Source organism: Eumetopias jubatus, unplaced genomic scaffold (assembly GCF_037043125.1).
Source record: "Eumetopias jubatus isolate StellerSeaLion01/CBP00866 unplaced genomic scaffold, mEumJub1_p1.0 scaffold_5, whole genome shotgun sequence".
Taxonomy (NCBI): Eukaryota; Metazoa; Chordata; class Mammalia; order Carnivora; family Otariidae; genus Eumetopias; species Eumetopias jubatus.
The window spans coordinates 39674907-39691456 of NW_028274811.1; the positions used below are offsets into that span (position 1 = coordinate 39674907).

Below are 16550 nucleotides of genomic sequence, written 5' to 3' on the forward strand. Positions count from 1 at the left end.
TTAATCACCATACATTACATCATTAGTTTTTGATGTAGTGTTCCATGATTCATTGTTTGTGCATAACACCCAGTGCTCCACGCAGAACGTGCCCTCTTTAATACCCATCACCAGGCTAACCCATCCCCCCACCCCCCTCCCCTCTAGAACCCTCAGTTTGTTTTTCAGAGTCCATTGTCTCTCATGGTTCGACTCCCCCTCTGATTTACTCCCCTTCATTCTTCCCCTCCTGCTATCTTCTTCTTCTTTTTTTTTCTTAACAAATATTGCATTATTTGTTTCAGAGGTACAGATCTGTGATTCAACAGTCTTGCACAATTCACAATGCTCACCATAGCACATACCCTCCCCACTGTCTATCACCCAGCCACCCCCTCCCTCCCACCCCACCCCCACTCCAGCAACCCTCAGTTTGTTTCCTGAGATTAAGAATTCCTCATATCAGTGAGGTCATATGATACATGTCTTTCTCTGATTGACTTATTTCACTCAGCATAACACCCTCCAGTTCCATCCACATCGTTGCAAATGGCAAGATCTCATTCCTTTTGATGGCTGCATAATATTCCATTGTGTATATATACCACTTCTTTATCCATTCATCTGTCGATGGACATCTTGGCTCTTTCCACAGTTTGGCTATTGTGGACATTGCTGCTATAAACATTGGGGTGCACGTACCCCTTCGGATCCCTACATTTGTATCTTTGTGTTAAATACCCAGTAGTGCAATTGCTGGATCATATGGTAGCTCTATTTTCAACTGTTTGAGGAACCTTCATACTGTTTTCCAGAGTGGTTGCACCAGCTTGCATTCCCACCAACAGTGTAGGAGGGTTCCCCTTTCTCCGCATCCCCGCCAACATCTGTCGTTTCCCGACTTGTTAATTTTAGCCATTCTGACTGGTGTGCGGTGGTATCTCATTGAGGTTTTGATTTGGAGTTCCCTGATGCCGAGTGATGTTGAGCACTTTTTCATGTGTCTGTTGGCCATTTGGATGTCTTCTTTGGAAAAATGTCTGTTCATGTCTTCTGCCCATTTCTTCATTGGATTATTTGTTCTTTGGGTGTTGAGTTTGATAAGTTCTTTATAGATTTTGGATACCAGCCCTTTATCTGATATGTCATTTGCAAATATTTTCTCCCATTCTTTCGGTTGTCTTTTGGTTTTGTGGACTGTTTCCTTTGCTGTGCAAAAGCTTTTTATCTTGATGAAATCCCAATAGTTCATTTTTGCCCTGGCTTCCCTTGCCTTTGGCGATGTTTCTAGGAAGAAGTTGCTGCGGCTGAGGGCGAAGAGGTTGCTGCCTGTGTTCTCCTCTAGGATTTTGATGGACTCCTGTCTCACGTTTAGGTCTGTCAACCATTTGGAGTCTATTTTTGTGTGTGGTGTAAGGAAATGGTCCAGTTTCATTCTTCTGCATGTGGCTGTCCAATTTTCCCAACACCATTTGTTGAAGAGACTGTCTTTTTTCCACTGGACATTCTTTCCTGCTTTGTCGAAGATGAGTTGACCATAGAGTTGAGGGTCCATTTCTGGGCTCTCTATTCTGTTCCATTGATCTATGTGTCTGTTTTTGTGCCAGTACCATACTGTCTTGATGATGACAGCTTTGTAATAGAGCTGGAAGTCCGGAATTGTGATGCCACCAGCTTTGCTTTTCTTTTTCAACATTCCTCTGGCTATTCGGGGTCTCTTCTGGTTCCATACAAATTTTAGGAGTATTTGTTCCATTTCTTTGAAAAAAGTGGATGGTATTTGGATAAGGATTGGATTGAATGTGTAGATTGCTCTAGGTAGCATTGACATCTTCACAATGTTTGTTCTTCCAATCCATGAGCATGGAATGTTCTTCCATTTCTTTGTGTCTTCCTCAATTTCTTTCATGAGTATTTTATAGTTTTCTGAGTACAGATCCTTTGCCTCTTTGGTTAGATTTATTCCTAGGTATCTTATGGTTTTGGGTGCAATTGTAAATGGGATTGACTCCTGAAAGGCAGACTTTTTTAATTGAAAAAATAGGATATCAAGGAAGCAAACTTTAGAGAGCAAAAGTTAGCTTTAAGGAAAATAAATTACAGCATGAGTGTGAAGATTCAGAGGTTTAGACGATAAATTTAAGGAAATTTTCTAGAATGAGTAAACAGAGAAAGAAAAAAGCAGGACAAATAAAAGAAAATTTAAGGCCCAGTCTATGAGTTCCAGTTTCTAAATAATAGAAGGCTCAAAAAGATCGAAAGGAGGGAGGAAACCATCACCACTTAATTTAAGGGAAAAAAGAAAAGCCCTGAACTTAAGGACACATGTTTCCAGAATGAATGAGCCAATTCAATGCCCTGCACAATGAATAAAAAAGCTCTATCATTATGAACTTTCAAAGCATTCAATACAAATATACAATCCTGTAAGGTTCCAGAAAGAAAATTGTTTGTTGCATCCAAGAATCTGGCATCAAAACAGCTTTAGACTTCTCAGCAGTGACACAGAAAGCTAGGAATTAAGGAGAGCAACGCCTTCAAAATTCTGATGGAAGATAATTTCTAACCTAGAATTTAACTCAGCTGAGCTCTCATTTGAGTGTGAGTAGAATAAAATATTTTTCATATGTGCAGGTTTTCAAAAGTTAACCTCTCATGCTATCTTTCTTACAAAGTTATTGGAGGATGTCCTCCACAAAAACAAGGGAGTAAAACAAGAAGGAGGGAGACAGTGTATGCAATGAGCAGGGAATCCATCACTGTAGAAGAGTGAAGGAGATCCCTAAGATGAAGGTCAAGGGGAGCCCAGGATGAGAGCTATCCAGTAAGATCACCTGTCCAGATGCAGTTAGGTCAGAGGGCTCTGGGAGAGACATTTTCAGGAAGATGCAATGTGATCGATGCTCTTGAACACATTCAGGGAGGAATTTAGACAACTAGAGAAGAGTTGGAAATTGAATTAGGAGAAAGGATATAGGAAAATGAACACATGTATAAACAACACTATTATTAACTGCAGGGAAAACAAAAACTGTGCAAGAAAGGAAAACTCGTCATAATTTACTCTATGATGCAGGTGCCTGTACCATTTCCATACTCATAATAGTAGAAATACTGAATGCTGGGGCACCTGGGTGGCTCAGATGGTTAGGTGTCTGCCTTTGGCTCAGGTCATGATCCCAGGGTCCTGGGATCGAGTCCCGCATCAGGCTCCCTGCTAGGTGGGAGCCTGCTTCTCCCTCTGCCTCTGCCTCTCTCTCTCTCTCTCTCTCTGACTCTCATGAATAAATAAATAAAACATTTAAAAAAAAAGAAATACTGAATGCTGATCTAATTGGAATTATTCTATCAAATATAGCTACATTGGAAAGATGGGCTCGTGTTGGGGTGAGACCTCAAGAGCTGGAGGGTGAGCTAAACCCTCCCCTGCCATCCTGGAGATTTAATAAGTGATGCCTAAAACTGAAAAGAAAATAAGAAAATTATGCTATTTAGAAGATAAGGTAGGAACTAGAAAATTTATTAGCTCGAAGAGGTTTAAGTGTCAGCTTCTTGGCTGGGAGAGATTGGAGAGTGAGACAAGGGTGTCAGAGGACTCAAATCAGTGTTTTATAATAACCCATTAGAACTCTTTGACTCCTCAAACTGTGTAGAAATGTAGAGAGATAGAGATACCTAGCTTTGATAAAATTAAAGATTTTAAAAAGAAAGAAAAATTAATCAAAATATTAATTCATGGTTATCTTTAAACTATTTTTCTTCTTTCTGTCTACTCAGTTCTGTATTTTTAATACCCAAATCATATTAGTTTTATATAAAAATAATCTTTGTGAACAAAGAACTGAAGTTCAGAAATGTCAGGTAAATTTCCTAATTTCATTCATCTTGTAAGTGGTGGAGCTAGGATTCCAAGGCGGTTCTGTCTGACTCAGATTGTTTTTTATCATTGATCAAAATATCCATTAAAAACCAAACAGCACAATTGTCATGCCACAATATTCTCTCCCCTCTGTGAAGGTCCACAGAGCCTCTTTCTGTACTAAACATCAACACTGGATTGCTTTCATCTGTCTACATATTTGCCTATATATCTATTTATTTATACCCATCTAATTCCAGAAAGATGGAAGACTGGATTCCTAAGGTACTATAGGAAAATAAAATACAAATGAGACAAGGGGCATTTGATCACACAAGTTGTGTTCTCATGAATGCTGCTGAGTGAGTCATACTCAGTTTCCTGAGGGTGTGACTTAGTCTCAAGCTCCTTGTGTTTTTCCAAGGGCTTAGCGGAGTCCTGGGCATATAGATGCTCAACAGATATTTGTTGGTTTGACTTGCTAGTAAAACTATAGCGTCTGGACAAGTAACCTTAGCTTCTTTCCCACTTTGCTGTGACTGTCTTCAAAGGGTATATGTGAGCCTTTCTTTGTGACTGCCTCCATTTGGGAACGCAGCATGATGACTAAACATTCATCTGATGAATGGAAAACTGCAAGTCACACTGGAAGAACTATATTTTTAACCAGAGGTTCATATTTTTTTCTATCTTTTTACTTCCTTTCTTGGCAAACCATGCAATGTCCATCCTAAAAAATGGACAAAGTGACAACAGAACTTGGAAGAGGGACTGATCCCTTCTCTGTTCTGAGGAGGGCTGTGGGAGTCTGTAGTTTTGTGTGGGCCCCTTTCTGGTGACGGAGTGAGATACTTGCACTTCTGGTCATGCAGATCTCCTCTGACTCCTCCTGTTAATTATCCTCCAGTCGCTAGGAGGTTATCAACCATGTCCTCACTTAGGACAGTCGGTGAGTGTAAGGCTGACAAAGTGAAGAATGGCAATTCTCAACACTTCTGAGCTCAAAGACTGAGTAAGTCAATCCTTGAGGTTTTAACATGTAAGTCCAATGTCTGCAAGGAAATTTCAGCATTCAAGTGAAGACTTACCTTACTTCCTGCCTCATTAAAAAGCATTTTGATTATAGGTTGTTGGTAAGATATTTCTTAGGAGTTACCTGTTGTAAATGATGTGTTAAGAAATCAACATGAAGAAAAAGAGCTTTAAAATTTTTCCTCTAAAGCCATCCATATTTCATAAAACTTTGATGATGGCACTTCCTTGTCCCCTTCCTCCACTTAGGAAGTATTCATTATGCACCTGCTACGTGCCCGACAGGGATCTAAACAATGTGCATATAATGATAAATAGGATGAGCCCATGGTCTTCCTTCACAGAGGTTACATTCTTGTCACTGTTTGTCCTATGTGAATTCTCAACATCATTTTGCCTAACGTTGTGGCAAACAAAGCGTTGTTCTGGGCTGATACCAAAGTAACTTATCTAGTAACTGTAACAAAACCAGCAATAGTAATGGTACACTTATTGAATTTTTACTCTCTGCTAAAAATACTTGATAAGCACCTTTGATATAGTTTATGTCACCTAGTCCTCATAGGAACCTCAGAGGGGTAATATATAGGATCAAAATCTTATAGAGGAGAAATAAAGACTCAGAGAGGTAAACTGATTTACTTACAAGTTCATAGCTAATAAGTAGTACAGCCAAAACCCATACCCACAGTTTCATACTCATAACCATCATACTGTATCATAAACTTTCTAGGACTTATCTGTAACATTAAAATTATGGAACTTGGAGCCACACAAAGACAAGTTCAAGTCTAAGCCCCAACCCTGGGAGACTTAACTTTTTTGGGTCTCTGTAACTCATCCTCAAAGTAGCACTAATATTACCACTTCATAGTGTTTTGGTGATAAAGTATCTGGACAGTGCCTAAACATGTATATACATAATAGATAATGAATTTAATTATCAGCTTTGACCCAAGATATGGTACAGTGCAGACAAAAAAGGCCTATTCATTCTTTAGAGACTCATTATTAATCTGCTTCAAATTCATGGGGTTGGGGGCAAAGGTAGAAGGGGAAGTTTAAGGCCATTGAAATAAAATTAAACAATCAACACACACCTATGGAGAGCCTCGGTTTGGGTCACTCAGTCTCCCTATCCTCCTCTGCTTGGTAAGCTGTTGAACTCCTACACATTCTTCAAGGCCCAGCTAAAATGTTGGCCCTCCCTGAAGCTCTTTTATCTTCTCCAGTAGGAGCCACTCCTGTGGCTTTTACTGTATAGAGTAGGAGCTCCAATATCAAGACCCACAGTCTGGCTCCAGGCAGTTTCCATCAGAATCTCCCGGGAAGCTGATTAAAATACAAATTCCCAGGTTCAGCCTCCAGAGTCTGATTTAGATGAGGCCCCTGAATTTGCATTTTTAAAAGTGTGTTCTGTGTGATTCTGATGGGAAGACACATCTGTGAATGCTGCGGAACCATATATGACTCTTAATACATATATAGTACTTTATCTTGCAGTTGCGCATGTGTGTGTTTCATTTCTCTTCCTGGGAAATTATCTTCCTGATACTCTGATGCAATGCAGGTGTAAAAATGAAGAAAATCTAGGGGAAAGAATACTAACAGCAAGTCCTTTTGCCATACCTTTCTCTTTTTAATCATCTCCCCTTGGATGTTTCGCTGCATCATCTGGACTGTTGGCTGTCCCTACTGTACATCCATCCCCATGACACTGTGATCTCCCTACAACAGTAGGACTTGTTTTAGTTGGAACTTTATTAGTTTGGCTATCAAAGGAAACACGAAAAATTGAATCACTGGCAGAATATTTGGGATGCCTCATCAGTAACCAAAGTAGGACCTATATGAATATAGAGCCACACACTTTAACGCCATCAAGGCTCCCCCTCTATCTTATGAGACTATTTATTCTGTGTCAGCTTTATTCTTTATTTCCTTGGGCCTACTGACCTGTCCCCCCCATCCCCCCTCTTTTTTTTTTTACATTCGGCCAGTTCTGTTCTCGTGTTGGGAAAGCCTGGTAATACAGGGGGAAGCATGCATTTTCACATCAGAAAATCCTACATGAATAGGAATATGTAGATTACAGTTGTGCTGGTCACAGTCCCAACTCCCAGACAGAAGCTTCTGGCTCGGGGTGTGGCACAGGGTGGATGACAGATAGGTGATGCACGTGTCTGGGGAGACCAGTGTTGGGAGATAGCATCTGGGAAAAAGAGAGATCCCTCCTGAAAAGAGAAGCAGAAGTGTGGATGCTGTGGAGAGCCAGGTCTTTGCCTGACTCGGTGCTATCCATCCTTCTTTCCTAGGCACCATTATCTGTGTTTAGTGGGCCTCAGCAGCGAACAGTGTTTGAGGACAGCTCTGGAGTCACTTGAGGGGGACTCCCGCCCTGCCGCCCCTCACCTACTCTGTGGCCTTGGGAAAACTGCGTAATTACTCTGCGCAGTAGTTTGCTCATCTTAAAAAAATAGGAATAATAGTACTACTATTTCAAAGCATTGATGGATAATTGAGTAGTGTAGCTAACATGCCTAGCATAATGCCTAATATTCCTTACATAAATGTTAGATATTATTAATGATTCTATTGTCCCACTAGACCATAAACCCCATAAAGGAAGGCAGCCTTGGCTTTCTCCCTCCCTGGCACTTAGTACACCCCCTGGCTCCGACTGAGTCAGCCATCAGTAAATGTCAGTGAACATGGACTGAGTTCACTGAGCAATTTCCATTTGCATCTTTACTCCACCTCAGTGTCTCTTCTGCTATACCATTGTGGGGGCGGGGGGTGGGAATCAAATCTATATGTTCTTCCTGGACTGGAGGGAAGAAGGGGGACATGTAGCCAGTTAAGCAATAACTGTTTTCATGTTGAATTACCTTTAGAGAATCACAGCCTTAAGCAGTGACATGTTTAAGCAGCAAATTTGTATGCCAAAATAGCATACCAAAAAGTCAGGCCAGACTTTGGCTTGACTTTATATATATAGTTTTATTCTCTGAAGACTTTATCTTGGTACTCTTGAACTAATTGAGACTGCCCTGGTTTAATTTGCTATCAATTGGAACCAAACAGCATTGGAATCTAGCATTGTGCTACATGAGCAAGGTATTTACTAAATAAATTATCAGCATAAGTAAAATATGGAGAGCATGCTTTACAATGATATTCTCCCAAAACACTTTAAAGGCATCCACTTCTTAATAATTATACTGGCATGGCTGCATACAAGGAAATTAGCAATTGTTTTAACTTTCAATTTAAGCAGAGAAAGATTGCAAAAATTAAAACAGCAGGAGTTCAACAATGCCTGGTCAAAATATAAGTACATGCCTTTAACAGTCTTGAAGTAGAAAAATGCCTTTCTAGTAAAGACTTAAACCAAGCAGACCCCAAAGGAAAAGAATAATACATTTGACTATATAAAATTTGATTACATAAGATCCAAATTTAACACTTCGGTTTTCTACACTATTAAAAATGCTTTAAAGTCAAAAGCCAAATGGACAGCCTGGATAAAATATTCCCGAGATTTGCTCAAGAGAGACTTAATTTATGTAACATTTTAAGCACACTTGGAAAGCAAAAAGACTAATAACTCATTAAAAACAGGCAAAAATCTATGAATAGGCACCTCTCTGAAAATAGTGCACCTACAAAGAGATGAGGCTCTATTCATCATTTAAGAAATATAAAGTAAATCAATAATTCAATTTTTTCTTCACCTGTCAGGTCAAAAACTGTTGGCATAATAGCATTGGCAAGGTGGTGGACAGAACGTCATTCTTACACACATTGGTGTGGAGGAGATTTGGTGCAACATCATTGAGGGGCTAGTGTACGATGTCTATTAAATTGGAAAATTCACACACTCTTTGTTACAGCATTTCTGCTTTTACGAAGCTAGCTTACAACAATTTGCACAAAAGCTGACCAAGGACGTTTGCACTAGTATTGCAGGTAACAACAGATAATTAAACCATCTTTGAAATGCTATCAAAAAGCTAAGTATTTTTAGGACATTCTACACAATGTAATACAAAAGAGCTGTTTAAAATAATTAGATATAGATCTGTATGTGATGTATGAAGGCACAGAGAGAATGTAATTATATAGAAAGAGCTTATAATCTATGTTCCTATAGGAATGATAATATGTTGCTCTTGCTATCAAAAGGGAATACATATATGCTGAAAAAAATCTCTTAAAGGATACATAGAATTTGTTCAAAGAGGCTGCCTTCTGGGAATGCAACTAAAAATTTAGAATGGAAGAAGTCTCAGTTTTCTTCGAATAATTGTACTTATTCATTTGCAATTTTTAGTTTTCAGTAAGTCGGACATTATACTTCTGGTGTGTAGCAGCTCATCTTCAAATCCACCTGTGAGTCAAGTTTAGTTAGTGCCATTTTACAGATGGGGACACACAGCTGGTGTCCTTGTTCCCTCATCAATAGAAAGATTTACATAAACATCAAGATGTGCAGTTCTCCACAGTTGTGCATATGGTCATGATTTGGGATTTACTTAGGCTACAATCATTTTTTTAACAGGAAAAAATAAAATATTTTCCAAATATTTTTACCTCAATCATAGAAAAAAGGTGGGGGGAGTCTGCTTTACCTTCTATTCTCCCAAATTCCAAGTGTCAGGGTGGTATAACTCAGTCTAAAAAGAGTCTCTCCTTTCATTTCTTTCCTTCTGTTTACCGCACAGAATGTTGAGACTGGGGAGATGGGAGGAGAAGTCAAACAAAGGAAAGAAAAAACATCAAGCACCAGATGCCACAATCAGCATGTTTCTGTTTAGGGAAAGACTTGGGGAAAGCTGAGTTGACCCATGTGATTCTAAAAGGAGAGACAAAGAAATCCCACCTTGCTTCCCCTGATTCTGCCTCTGGGATGGGTGGATACACAGTAGTAACAACCTAAAGATGACTATAGAAATAGGGGTTTAGAGCCTGGGTCCAGAATCAGAAAGGTGTATACTGAGTATACATGACTGCCACTGAGCAGACTCAGAGAGCTGATGTTGCCCACTCCTGCACTCAAGCGTTGGGTATGGTTTTGTGACAACAGTCAACCAGCTGTCCCCTCAGTTGCTCTTACTTTCCATGTGACTAATACATTTTGGTCTGCCAATGAGCTGAGTGTGATGTTAGTGTTTTTAAATGTTTTCTATACAAGAGCACCTAAATACATTTCATGAGCTTCATGCGGTGCTCACACAAGAGAAGACTCTGTTGGACTTTTTGAAAGACTCCCTTGGTTTTCAAAGTAGTACCTTTCTAGAGGATTTTCACGTGTAGTTTAGACTAATCAAGCTTCCGCCCTACTTTCTGTCTTCAGAACCTAACCCCAGGGTCATTTAGTCATGGTGCTGGTGACACCCACAGCAAGTTATTTAATCTCTCTGATCCGGAGCACCCCTAGCTACGCACACTGTAAGGTTGTTGTGAGGACAAAATGAGACATAAACATGAAATGCACACCAGGCGCCTGGGTGGCTTAGTCGGTTAAGCATCTGCCTTTGGCTCGGGTCATGATTTTAGGGTCCTGGGATCAAGCCCCACGTTGTGTTCCCTGCTCAGCTAGTAGTCTTCTCCCTTTACCCCTCCCCCACCCCGCTAGTGCTCTCTCTCTCTCCCAAATAAATAAATAAAATCTTTTTTTAAAAAATGAAATGCGTACCAAACCACACATAAACAGATCTCTTGTGCATATAGAATTTCTGTGTCTGGTTGATTTGTGGAGAATGTGCACCTACCCCAAAGAAAAACTCAAAAATAAGCCTTTTTATGGTATTTAGTTTAGCTATTTTTTTAAAACTACTTGATGTGGTATCATAACATTAGGACCCATTCAGCTCTGGCTGTTAACCTGATACACCTCCCGGCAACATTAAGGACACTGTACTGATATGATGTTTGCTAAGGCTAGGGTGAGCAGCCATGCGTGAAAGCAAGACTCCAAAGCAGATAAGAAAGATACTGAAGGTTTCAGCTTTTCAGCCTGTCTGTTCTTCCACAGGCCATATACACAGGCCAGTCTGTCAGCAGAAATGAGAACCAGGCTCTGCTCTCTCCACACTCAACTGCTGCCCTCAGGGCCCCACATAGAGCCAGGGTCTAACAGTATCTCTAAAAGACCCCTATGTCCTCTTGGCACCAGATCTCCTCCATGAACCAGAAACAAAGTTGTAGAACATGATACAAGGACAACACACAAGTAAACACAGCAAAGTTATTGTACGATGGGAGGAAACACTGCCAGAACACCACACCATCAACTACAAAAGTCCCAAATGTGGAGAAATGACGCTGACAACTGCCATTTTTTCCCAAGCTGACTGATAATAGCCTTGTGCTATGATAGCAACTTCTGGTGGTATTTGCTGGGAGTCTGAATTAGGCTATTCTCTAAGAAGTGGTAGTAGGAGTACTAGCAAAAGTAGCTAGTTGCAGTCCATATTCTAAGTACTTTATGTACAGTAACTCATTCCATCTTCCTCTAAACCCGATGGGATATATATTATTTCCATACCCGTTTCAGAGATGAAGGAACAGAGCTTAGAAGAAAACTGCCAAGATTATATAACTATCAATTTTAGGAGCTAGGTTGTGAACTTGGGTAGTCTGTGTCCAAAGCCTGTACTTTTCATCTCAGGGGCTGGCACACTTTTCTGTAAAGAGCCAGCTAGTAAATATTACAGACTTTTATACAGTTGCATATTTTTATTGTTTTTTAATAATCCTTATAAAATGTAAAAACTGATCTTAGCTCAGAGGCAAGACAAAAACAGGCTGCAGGCCCATTGGGACCTGTAATAATAAATGATCTGCTGGTTAATACTATACACATTGATCAAAGTTTCAAGTATACAGAGGATATGCTATTTGATACCCAGCCCCTTTGGTAAATCCTATATGCCTGTAATACAAATGGGTTTCCGTTGATAAAATAATCCATAATTCTGACGTCATCTCTTTCTCATTTTGTCTGAGTTATGAGGTCTCACTGCCTTTTCCATGAGCCTCCCTCCTAACTATGGCTCCTGTTGCCGTACATTTAAGAAAGAACAGTAAATGAGGCCAGCATTACCCTGATTCCAAACCCAGATAAAGACACAGCAAAAAAAAGAGAACTACAGGCCAATATCTCTGATGAACGTAGATGCAGAAATCCTCAACAAAATATTAGCAAACCGAATCCAATAATATATTTTATTTTTTGTTGTTTTGTTTTTTAATTTTTTTTAAGATTTTATTTATTTGACAGAGAGAGACACAGCGAGAGAGGGAACACAAGCAGGGCGAGTGGGAGAGGGAGAAGCAGGCTTCCTGCTGAGCAGGGAGCCCGATGCGGGACTCGATCGCGGACCCCGGGACCATGACCTGAGCCGAAGGCTCATGACTGAGCCACCCAGGCGCCCCCCAACAATATATTTTAAAAATTCATTCGCCATAGTCAAGCAGGATTTATTCCCTGGATACAATGGTGGCTCAGTATTCACAAGTCAATGTGATACATCACATCAATAAGAGAAAGGATAAAAACCATACGATCGTTTCAACAGATGCAGAAAAAACATTTGACAAAGTACAACATCCATTCATGATAAAAAACCCTCGACAAAAGTAGGTTTACAGGGAACATATCTGAACATAATCAAGCCCTTATATGAAAAACGCAGTGAACATTATACACAATGGGGAAAAACTGAGAGCTTCTCCACTAAGGTCAGGAAGAAGACAAAGATGTCCACTCTCACCACTTTTAAATAATGCAGTACTGGAAGTGCTAGCCACGGCAATCAGACAAGAACAAGGCATCCAAGGTAAGCAAGAAGTAAAACATTTATTATTTACAGATGGCATGATGCTATATAGAGAAAACCCTGAAGACTCTACCAGAAAAACTACTAGAACTGATAATTAAATTCAGTAAGATCACAGGATACAAAAATCAATGTACAGAAATCTGTTGCATTTCTATACATTAATAATGAAGCAGAAGAAAGAGAAATTAAAAAACAATGCATTGCAATTGCACCTAAAATAATAAAATACCTAGGAATAAACTTAACCAAAGAGGTGACAAAAACACTAATTCAAAGGAATACCATGCACCCTTATGCTTACTGCAGCATTATTTACAAGAGCCAAACTATGGAAGCAGCCCAAGAGTCCAATGTGGTAGATGAATGGACAAAGAAGATGTGGTATATATGTACAATGGAATATTACTCAGCCATAAAAAGGAATGAAATATTGCCACTTGCACCAACACGGATGGATCTAGAGAGCATAATGCTAAGTGAAATAAGTCAGTCAGAGAAAGACAAACACTGTGTGATTTCACTCATATGTGGAATTTTAGGAACAAAACAAATGAACAAAGGAAAAAGAGAGACAAGCCAAGAAACAGTCTTAGCTTTAGAGAAGAAACTGATGGTTACCTGAGGGGAGGGGGGCCGGAGAATGGGGGAAATAGGTGATGGGGGTGAGGAGCACACTTACCTTGATGAGCACTGAGTAGGAATTTTGAATCACGAAATTGTATACGTGAAAGTGAATAAAACATTGTATGCTAACTACCCTGGAATTAAAAGGGAAAAAAGGGGGGGGGGACTGTGAGGATTTAATAAGAGCTTCTCTTCCAGCCACTTTTAATCTGTCATTGGCTTTCTCCCCATGCTGATTATTGTGTATGGAAGTGACTTTAGACAGTATGGAATTGGACTGGAGTCTGTTCTCTTTTGACTGACTAGAAATAAAGGCATAAATAAGATGCATTCTTTCTAAAACATTAGGCCTATCACTTTTCTGGGACCAGACATTAATTAGGGGGGTTAACACCAGTAGAACCAGCAACCTGGCATCTAATCTTTGATCATTTTCATGAAAGCTTAAAATGCCTTATAAAGAGACATGGCTTATGAAATGGATTAGTATCACAATGGGACTTCATGCTTTCTAGGTACCTCCTGTATGCTTGAAGATTCAAAATGTCATCACAGCATTCTAGGCAAGGTTAAACTAGGGAGAAATCCCTGTGTTACGTTAGTAGGTTGGCTCAAGATTAAATCTTGGACTTGCAAATAAATCCTGGTCATTTTTTGACACCCCTGTGGTACATAATATAGAACTGTGCCTCATGTAATAAGTGTGAGGAAATCCTTGTTTTGGTTCTATCAGTTTGAAACTTAAGAGAAACTTACAGAAGTGTCTTTCAAGTTATTTTGACGACGACCTGTGAAAAAATATATATGCCAAAAAATTTTATCATGATACAATCCATATCTACCTACACACATATGTAAAACCAAAACGAAGTTTCAGAAGCAACACTATTCTTCCTACATTTGAGACATTTCTGTGATTGTTTTCTGACCTATTCTACTTTGTTTAAATTTTGGATGCTTCTCATACCACCCAATTTATTTCATAACTCATTAATGGGGCTTGACCCCATTTGAAAAACAGTTCCCCAGAAGACTCTCATGCTCACACTGCTCATATTTACAAGAAGCAGCCGTTTTGAGGTCCTTGTGTATCTTTACAGCTAGGTTGATTTATTTGCTGAGAAGCAACTATGTGGAAATCACTGTGTGAGGCTCTGTGGGAAGTGTAGAGTTTTGCTTTCAACTACCTCAAGCCAGGAACCTTCTGAGTTGCTAAGAAACCAGGATGAACAAAAGGACCTATTATCTCTGCCCTCGTTGAGTTTATAATCTAGCATATTAAAGAAACTCGAACTGCAGGAATTTCGGGAAATAAGTCATCCACTTGACTTTATTAGCACTGTCTGGGTAGAAGGTATGTTTTTCTTTTTTCTTTTTAATTTTTTATTGTTATGTTAACCACCATACATTACATCATTAGTTTTTGATGTAGTGTTCCATGATTCATTGTTTGTTCATAACACCCAGTGCTCCATGCAGAATGTGCCCTCTTTAATACCCATCACCAGGCCAACCCATCCCCCTACCCTCCTCCCCTCTAGAACCCTCAGTTTGTTTTTCAGAGTCCATCATCTCTCCTGGTTCATCTCCCCCTCTGACTTACTCCCCTTCATTCTTCCTCTCCTGCTATCTTCTTCTTTTTCTTTTTTCTTAAAATATGTTGCGTTATTTGTTTCAGAAGTACAGATCTGTGATTCAACAGTCTTGCACAATTCACAGCGCTCACTGTAGCACATACCCTCCCCAATGTCTGTCACCCAGCCACCCCATCCCTCCCACCCCCCACCACTCCAGCAACCCTCAGTTTGCTCCTGAGATTAAGAATTCCTCATATCAGTGAGGTCATATGGTACATGTCTTTCTCTGATTGACTTATTTCACTCAGCATAACACCCTCCAGTTCCATCCACGTCATTGCAAATGGCAAGATCTCATTCCTTTTGATGGCTGCATAATATTCCATTGTGTATATATACCACATCTTCTTCATCCATTCATCTGTCGATGGACATCTTGGCTCTTTCCACAGTTTGGCTATTGTGGACATTGCTGCTATAAACATTGGGGTGCACGTATGTTTTTCTTTTCTAGGAGTGTCAGTCCCGTTTCTCTAGGACCAGATCTCTCCATAATCATTAGTGTTCAGTGATGCTCCTCCTGACCTTGCCACTTATGTGAAATCCATTGTTATATGCTCTTAGAGCCCCACGACTTCTCTCTTTACATTTAGCGGGAGTTTTAATTGTCCATTAAGTTATGACTATTTCATCTATAAGTGTGTCTCTCTATCTGGAGCCCTTACTAAACTACAGGCTCCAAAAAGGTAGAGATCCATTTTTACTTTGCTATTACTATATCCCCCGGTACTAAGCACTGTGATAGAGTAAGAAGCATTTAAGAAATATTTATTGAATAAATGAATGGGTATCCTAAGGTCATCTGGAATGTTGTCTTAAACAAGGTACTCTGGTTTCGCCTAATCTTTATTATTTATTAGCAACTAAAAAACAACTGATAATCCTTCACATTGTTCTTTCTGTTTTGTTTTGCAGTCAACTTTGACCACTTTGAAATTTTGCGAGCCATTGGGAAAGGCAGTTTTGGGAAGGTGAGAACCAAAATGATTAACCACCAGCAGGGTCATGTAGCTCAGGGAACAGAGTCTGAGAATGTTCAGATTATTTCAGTTACTGGGACCACAAGGAATGATAATTCAGAGAGGTTTTTATAAAATTGTCACTAGAGTTTGAGGTGTGTGATATAATGGACACCTATTGTTCTCAGAATTATTTCATTGTCATGCCCATTTACTCTCACTAGATTTTAAGACTTTCTCTCCACTCTAAAATTTTGGTCTCAGTTGCCAATTGCACCCATACCTTCGGTAACACTTATCCTGTCAATGTAAAAGTTAATTCTTTTTTTTTTTTTTAAGATTCTACTTATTTAAGAGAGAGAGAGAGAGAGAGAGAGCATGGGCAGGGGGAGGGGCAAAGTGTGAGGAAAAAGTAGGCTCCCCACTGAGCGGGGAACCTAACAGTGGGGCTTGACTCCAGGACCCCAGGATCATGCCCTGAGCTGAAGGCAGAGGCTTAACCGACTGAGCCACCCAGGCACCCCAAGAGCTAACTCTTTTTATGTGGAAAAGATATCTGTTTTTCCTCTAGTTATACCATGTTTTTATTTTCAAAAATCGACCATGAAAGATA

At 39.8% G+C, this 16550-nt stretch overlaps 1 protein-coding gene across 1 annotated transcript in view; it reads left to right on the plus strand.

The window, feature by feature from the left end:
* STK32A (serine/threonine kinase 32A) overlaps positions 1-16550 on the plus strand; it is a 121153-nt gene that overhangs the window by 15651 nt on the left and 88952 nt on the right. The window contains exon 2 of the mRNA XM_028119126.2: positions 15894-15949. Coding sequence (XP_027974927.2) covers positions 15894-15949 — 56 coding nt within the window. The remainder of the gene's footprint in view (positions 1-15893; positions 15950-16550) is intronic.